This window comes from Triticum dicoccoides, chromosome 7A (genome assembly GCF_002162155.2).
Source record: "Triticum dicoccoides isolate Atlit2015 ecotype Zavitan chromosome 7A, WEW_v2.0, whole genome shotgun sequence".
In the NCBI taxonomy this organism is placed as follows: domain Eukaryota; kingdom Viridiplantae; phylum Streptophyta; class Magnoliopsida; order Poales; family Poaceae; genus Triticum; species Triticum dicoccoides.
The window spans coordinates 181,150,613-181,158,099 of NC_041392.1; the positions used below are offsets into that span (position 1 = coordinate 181,150,613).

The window sequence follows — 7,487 nt, forward strand, 5'->3', positions numbered from 1 at the left end:
CGTACTTTTTTATGATTGTACTTCTGAATCCCTGTAAGAAAACCTTGCTCCACTTGCTACTTTGTCAGGCCCGAGTGGGTTGAGGCGCTAGCAATCGATCAAATCAAGAGATCAAATGAGGAAATCAGGCCTGAATCTGGATGTATTACTATAAAAGAGGAACTACAGTGTATATAGTGTATGTGTTCATAGCCAGATAGGCAAACTTGGAGAATAAGCATGAATGAATAGCCAGCCACAACCTGGCTGTTAAGTAGGTGTGCTGTCCCCGGCAACGGAGTGAAAGGGAACAGTTACTACGCGGTAACGTTACAGTAGGGATCGGACGACTCGCGCGTTTTGTCTGAATCTTCAACAGTTAACTGAAGAAAGCTACACTGCTTCAGCAGGCGTGACACACTTACATGTAGGCCTTTCAGATTATAAGTCGGCATTGCCATTGCGGTTATTGAAGATCTTCGCGTATAGATTTTGGATCAAAGTCAAGCATTTCGTATCGCCTTCACGTATACCAGTAAAAAATACAACTAAATCATGAGATTCATGCATAGTCAATGAAACTACAAAAGAAAGTCCGGAACTGTCAGAAAAGTTCAGACTTAAATGATCGACAAGTACAGAGTTTGCACTAAAAAGACAACTACTACATTGGCAATGTAAACTATTATCATTTGTACTGTAAAAAGAGTTAGAGAGAAAAGTTAATGAAGATGAGTCACATAAGACCTAGTCAGATCACTCCCTCTACAGCATTGGCAATGCTCACTACATCTTTATAAACCTGGGTACTCCCTCCATTTTTGTATACAACGCCACTATCTCAGATTACAGGTACTACTTGTTTGAGATAAAAATAACAAAAGGGATTTCAGAAAGGAGTTCCAAACATATAACATTGGAGGGTTAGGTTCAATTTAACCTCTTGTTCTTCCTGTACATGTGTGAATTAAGGAGTAAAAAGCACAGGAACAACAAAATTAAGGCACAAATTACACAGAACTATGGAGCTAAAGTACAACTAGCTAGATCAAGGCATTGTTAAAAAAGACAACATAGTTCAGTAAGTCATGAACATAAATACTACAGAATTTGGAGATCAATTAGATACTGTAAATTCAGTTAGCAACAAGACAGACATATTGCACTTAGATTTCAAGGAAAAATATGACTACACCACACTGTAAATCATGAACATTGACACTGTAATAACTGTTTACTCCACACTGTAAATAGACAGAACAAATTTTCTTTTTTGCCACAACTTGAATCTGCTCTGCAACTTATGAACTTCTAGGTGTTCTACAGATTATCAAGAGTGGTGAAACAGTTTTAATTTACAAACATAGTTACTCCTACTACTTATCTGTGGTTGCCCAGATCATAAGTGCATCATAGTTACTCCTACTACTTATCTGAGCCTAATACAAAAAGATAAGAGCAGTTTTAACATGGTCCATCACAGGAAACAGAGCAGAAGAAGTACTGGTGCAGGAGCGAGTGCAAGGTTCAGAAAATCCATCACAGGAGCAAGAAGAACAACAACAGTTTTAGTACAGCTTGCATGAACTAGTGGAGCAAATTGCTCAGAGGTACATCCGTGGCGATCGTACATGGACGAACTAATACATCAGCCAGTGAGTATCCTCGTATACACTTTGAAAGCAATTTCAACATCGGACTTAGTAGACACTTGCAGGCGAGAAGAAGTTGCTGTGCCCTCCAGCGTGAAGATTGGCCGCGGCATTGCACCTCTTCTCCTTCTCCAGCGCCTCTTCGCCTTCCACGCTGCTTCAAATGGATCATGGAAGATGATCGGCGGCGGCGGCTTGTAAGTCCCCACGTCTTGGGCAATGGATGACTTGTCGTTCGTCGACTCTTCTGCTTCTTCATCGAGGAAGGTCCTAAGGAACTCCAGCTCGTCAGCTTCGAGCGGGACGATTTCTTCTGCAGCATCAGCGAAAAGCCCCTCTGGTTCCAAGTAGAAGTTCTGTTCGATGCTGTTAGTAGCTCCGACCGGGAGATTTTCCTCCGCTTGTGACCCGAGAAGCTCATCGATTGTGCAACAGAACCGGGCCATGTCGTCGTCAGCTTCAGGTACGGATTCATCCGGCAAGAAAACCGGTGCTGCAGCGGTGAACGACGATGTGGCAGGTGCCGGGACCGGGACGGCACCGCGCATCCTCTTCTGAGGGCGCGCCGGATGAGGCTCGGCGGCGGCAGCGGTCGCTGGCCTCTTCTGCGCGTGCGTGCTCTGGGTCACGGCCTCCGGTTGCGGTTGTTGAAGCTTGTACGCCTCCGATTCCTGTCGGGCCGCGTCAGGGGCATGCTGAGCCAAGTGCATCTTGCAGAAGACCTTCACCCCGTCGCTGACGGTGGCCTCCGGCAGCAGGCACCGGTACTCCTCCATGACCCAGCCGGTGGACTTGCCCTTCTTCTTGAAGGACAGGTTCTTGACCTCGCCGACCTTGACTCCCGCGTGGCAAATCTCCGTGGTCTTCTGGATGGTCCAGGTGCCGGTGCCGGCGCCGCGCACGCTCTGGTGCTTGCTCCCGTTCTTGCTCTTGCACGTGGTGAAGAAGAACCGGTCGCCGCTGCTCACGGCCTGCGGCACGGGCGCGTACCGGGCGGCCAGATCCTTGGGCTCGCAGCCGGAGATGTTGGCGCGGTGGATGAGCTTGTCGACGCCGTGCAGCGTCTCGCCGGAGAGGAGGCGTGGTAGGTAGTAGGTGACGGCGTCCACTTCCGTAGGGCTCAGCCGGTAGTGGTGGAAGACGTCGTCGACGTCGAGCCCCTCCATCCCGGTCGGCGGCTGCCCGATCTACTGCTAGGGTTCTAGCTAGGAAAGGGTGCTGTCGATCGAGGGCGGGCGGGAGAGGTTTGTCTGCGGGATCGGGAAGGTGTTGTGGGACGCGCAGGTGGTCTTTGCTGATATTTAAAGACGCTGGCGCGTCAGATTTCCTTATCTGAATCCGAAAATGTCCCCAGTTCAGTTTGCCGCTCCCGTTTGCTTTCATTTTCTGAAAATTTCCGTCAATCCGATCATGATACGGTCCTGAAGACGTGCCGTGCTGATTGTGATTCTTGATTCAGTTTGAGTAATACTAGCACATATGCCCGTGCCGTGCCTTGTAACGAGAGACAAATTAGTGTGTACATTGAAACATTCATCAACACGGCACGACAACATTCAAGCAATGCCATCCGGCGACGATGGGGGCGCAAGCCATGGTCTTAAACACATTATGAAAAATTGCTCAAGTAGGGCGCTTGCTTTTCCCCATTAAAATCGGATTAGTAGTTTGAAAAAACAGTTTATTTCAGACTACTGGGCTTCGAAATGATTAAATATTGTGTGCCTTGCTTTCTTTTTCTTTTGCACATCTTTTATTGGTATGACTAATTGCCCATAACATGCATCCGTCAGTCACCTCTCAAGGCTGCTCTACTTTTCCTCCAGATGCCTCGCTAATTTCTTTTCTTGTTCAGTAAACGCACCCTCTGTTGATGCCTCAGCAGCTTGTTAATTCTCGCAACTCATGCATATATAAGTCGATGTGATTTGTTATAAAAAAGTGACGTGGTACTATTAATCAGAAGAGCACAAATGTGGCATAGCTATTTTTTTCTTCTAAATCACAAACGTGATATAGCTCAATTTATGGCACTAATAGGCTTTGGAAAGGACTCGCGAGCTCGAGACCATGATACGCCAACTTTTTTCACTCCCTCGGAAGCCCAGCCATGTTGAGACTTTTGGCCCAGGTGACGTACTAAACGGGCTGAGCTTTTGGCCCAGGTAATATACGAAACGGGCTGAGGCTCGGGCTTCAAGCGACGTATGAAACAAATTTTAATGGACTGCATGGATTTTCCTACAAATAGTACCACCTCACTTATATATCTTATAAATATAAAATCACCTAAGCGGAACGAAACCAAGAATATCACATTGCTTTAATAGTAGGCATAGAGTATAGATATCTTTATCTTTATACCTAATAATAAAGCAAATTGGGTTTCTTTTGTCCGTCATGTCATTTTTCAGAAAAGTCCCTCTATTTCAGACAATTCAACCCGCAGTCCTGTTTTAAGTTAAAACGAATCGTTATTTTTGTATTTTATATAAAAGTCCCTGTCTTTTTTTGAAATCAATCCGCCGTCCAGATTTAAGTCATACTCGAACCGTTATTTTACATTTTTCAAAAAACCCCTGATGTTTTAGGTAATTCATCCACGGATCATATTTAAGTCAAACAAATGCTTTTTAAAATCATCCATATCTTTTAAACCGTAACTCCGATTTGAACGTGATATATATGAAATTTGATTCAAAAAATATGTAGAATATGAATATGAGATTTTTTTTACCTGTTAAGTTTTTTTAAATATTATTTTGGAATATATTTGAGTCAAACCAAATGATTTTTTTAATTATCTGTATCTTTTAAACCGTAACTTCGATTTTAACATATTATATATGAAATTTTATTAGAAAAATGTGTGGAATCTAAATATGATGTTAATTTTACCTGTTAAATATTTTTAAAATATTGTTATGGAAGCAAAGTTATAATTTATAACGCAAGATTCATGTTTTTTCATACCAGCGGCGATCCGGATTGCAAATAAACACCCCACTATAGCCATATACGGAAAAGAAAATATCAATAACTACACATGCATACCTCTAAAAAATGTCGCAGGGGAAAACAACATATTTCTCATCGCGAGAGTGAGAGAAAGCAAGCGAGAGAGAGAGAGAGAGAGAGATAGAGAGGGGGAGAGGGAAGAGAGAGGGAAAGAGAGACGCCTTAGGATTAACCATATTCAACACATGTTTTTTGTTGTTTTGTGTGAACATCGAGGTCATCGCCGGCGAGGATGAGAAGGAGGATAAGCGGCAACACAAATATGATGCCTCGCAAAAATAAAGGAGATGGACCTAATGTGGTCTTGAGTGATGGTTGTTGAGTTAAGAGCGTGTGTTATGTTTTCTCTCTCGTTGCAAGGCACAGGCTCTTTTGCTAGTAGATATAGAAATCACAGACGTGATATAGCTCAATTTATGGCACTAATAGGCTTTGGAGAGGACTCGCGAGCTCGAGACCATGATACGCCAACTTTTTTGCACTCCCTCGGAAGCCCAGCCATGTTGGGACTTTTGGCCCAGGTGACGTACAAAACGGCCTGAGGTTTTGGCCCAGGTAATATACAAAACGGCCTGAGGCTCTGGCTTCAAGCGAGCTAGACCATGGTACGCCAACTTTTTTTCACTCCCTTAGAAGCCCGACCATGTTGAGACTGTTGGCCCAGGTGACGTACGAAACAGGCTGAGGTTTTGGCCCAGGTAATATACAAAACGGGCTGAGGCTCGGGCTTCAAGCGACGCATGAAACAAATTTTAATGGACTGCGTGGATTTTCCTACAAATAGTACCACCTCGCTTATATATCTTAAATATCAAATCACCTAAGCGGGACGAAACCAAGAATATCACCTTGTTTTAATAGTACGTATAGACTTCTGGGAGGGGATACCTGTTGTCCCCCGCGACGAGCAGCGGCAGCACCATGACGGCCGACGCGAATTCTTGGAGGGGAAGAACTTCGACGAGGTCATTGTGGAGGCTTGTCGGCGGGTACTTGCTTGCCTCTGGACTGGCGTGGCGCGACATGTCCATCCTCCCACGCCCCGCCTTGTGCTGGGCCCGCGGTGGTCGCCCTGCCTCCGGCCATGCCCGCGGTGGTCGCAGACCCGCGCCGAAGATGACACCCAAGTTGGAGGCGCTCAGAGAGGCTAGCAACCCCGACGACATGCTCGATCTCTTCTGGGCGATCCGCGAGTCAGCTACGGCTCAGGGGTGGAACAAGGCCCTCCGCCTGTCCATGAAGGCGGCGGCGGTGAGGAAGACAACAACCTCGACTTCCTCGGCGCGGACGACAATGACGACGACGGTGATGACGGCCCGGGCGACGACAATGGCAGCGGGCTCGACTTCGTCATGCTGGACAGCGCAAGCGATGACGAGTAGATTAGTTGTTTTATTTAAAAAGTTTAGTTCAAATTTTGTTCCAGTCTTTGTAAAAAATCCTAAAATATGAATTATGTTCAAATTATGTCCAAATTCACCCGTTTAAAATTTGTTGGAGAGGCACGACCCCATCCCCGCGTCCCTACTCGAGGCGACACGGGGGGGACTCCAGATCCCCGCCGGCGGTCGTCCTCCTTCCCTCCCCTCCCCCTCGCCGCCGCCGAGGGCCTCTGCTGGGCAAAGCCTGGGCAGGGCCGGTGGCAGCGGGGCCTCTCCTCGGTGCGGCTCCCCGCCACATGGTCATGGCGCGGTGCTCGATCGTCAGCGGTGCTTGGCGGCATGGTGCTGCAAGGGCGCGGCGGTGGCATGGCGCGGTGGCTGCGGGGGTGATGGAGCTCCGTTCGGCGGTGTTGCCTACGGCTGCGACGACCGAAGGTCTCGATTCCATCCCGATCCCCCTCTCTGGATCTGGATCTGGCCGGTCGGGACCTGGGCGTGGTGACGCCGGGCCTCCATGGCTGCTGTCACAGTGGTGGTGCTGGCGGTTGCGTTGGGGGCTCGGTGTGGTGGTGGCTGACGACGGTGCACATCAGAAGAAGTGGAGCAGCGGTGATCTTGGCAGGGACAGTAGCGGTGTGGTGAGGCGAGCTGGTTGCAGCGGTGCTTACTGGAGGTGGCAGCACGAACCACCTTCCAGGTTGGTGGCGGTGGTGCGATGGCTCAGCTAGGATGGAGTTCCTAGCGAGTAGCGAGCATCCGGGCCACCTCTGGGCTGTGTGGCGAGCGGCGGTGCTCATTCGGTGGTGCATGTGTGGGAGTTGCCCGCGGCTTGGTGCTCGATCGTCGAAAGGCTGTCACTTTGGAGCGGATGATAGCTTTCAATGCCGGTTCTAGCCCTTGCTGGAGGAGTTGGGTGGCTGTTGTTCCTCGGCCAGGTTGTAGATGTTTGGTGGGCGGCATTTTCCTTGCTGTGCGGACTGTCGGCAGTCCTTGGCTATGCAGCTACAATGGTGAGGCGTTGCGGCGGTGGTGGTGCGAAGCATCTTGGACGATGCTGCTCAATTCCTTCGAGGTGTGGAGATGTGCGATAATCGGATGTAAATCTTGCATGGCTCTTGCCGGGCCCCCCGGTGATGGCACCCGTGGGTGTCGTCCCCCTCCTTGGAGGTGTCGTCGACGTGATTTCGATATTTCCCTCGCTCGTGTGGAGTTGGTTGTTGTCTCCGGGCGAAAGCCTTGATTCAGTCGGATCGGCACGATGGTGGCGTCTCGGCGTCACTCCTCCGTTGGGAGCATCATGTTTGGAGACACAGCTTCGTTCCTCATTGCTCTTCTCCGGTGTTTGCCGTGGTCCTATTCTGATTCTCGATGGCGCTATGCATGGCCGTCGCCGGTGCTTCCAAAACGGTGTCTTCCTCGGATTGGAGCAAATCCTGCCATTTACGTGTCACCTCAT

The 7,487-nt window shown here is 48.6% G+C and overlaps 1 protein-coding gene across 1 annotated transcript; it reads right to left on the reverse strand.

The window, feature by feature from the left end:
• Window positions 1-1,627: 1,627 nt before the first annotated feature.
• On the reverse strand, window positions 1,628-2,797 carry LOC119333367. Its single transcript, XM_037606289.1, has one exon. The coding sequence runs from the start codon at window positions 2,795-2,797 to the stop codon at window positions 1,628-1,630; it is 1,170 nt and encodes a 389-aa protein (XP_037462186.1).
• Between the last annotated feature and the right edge of the window lie 4,690 nt (window positions 2,798-7,487).

Bases quoted from the DNA above. Each gene is read 5' to 3' on its own strand.
- LOC119333367 (XM_037606289.1), bottom strand. From the start codon at position 2,797: ATGGAGGGGCTCGACGTCGACGACGTCTTCCACCACTACCGGCTGAGC.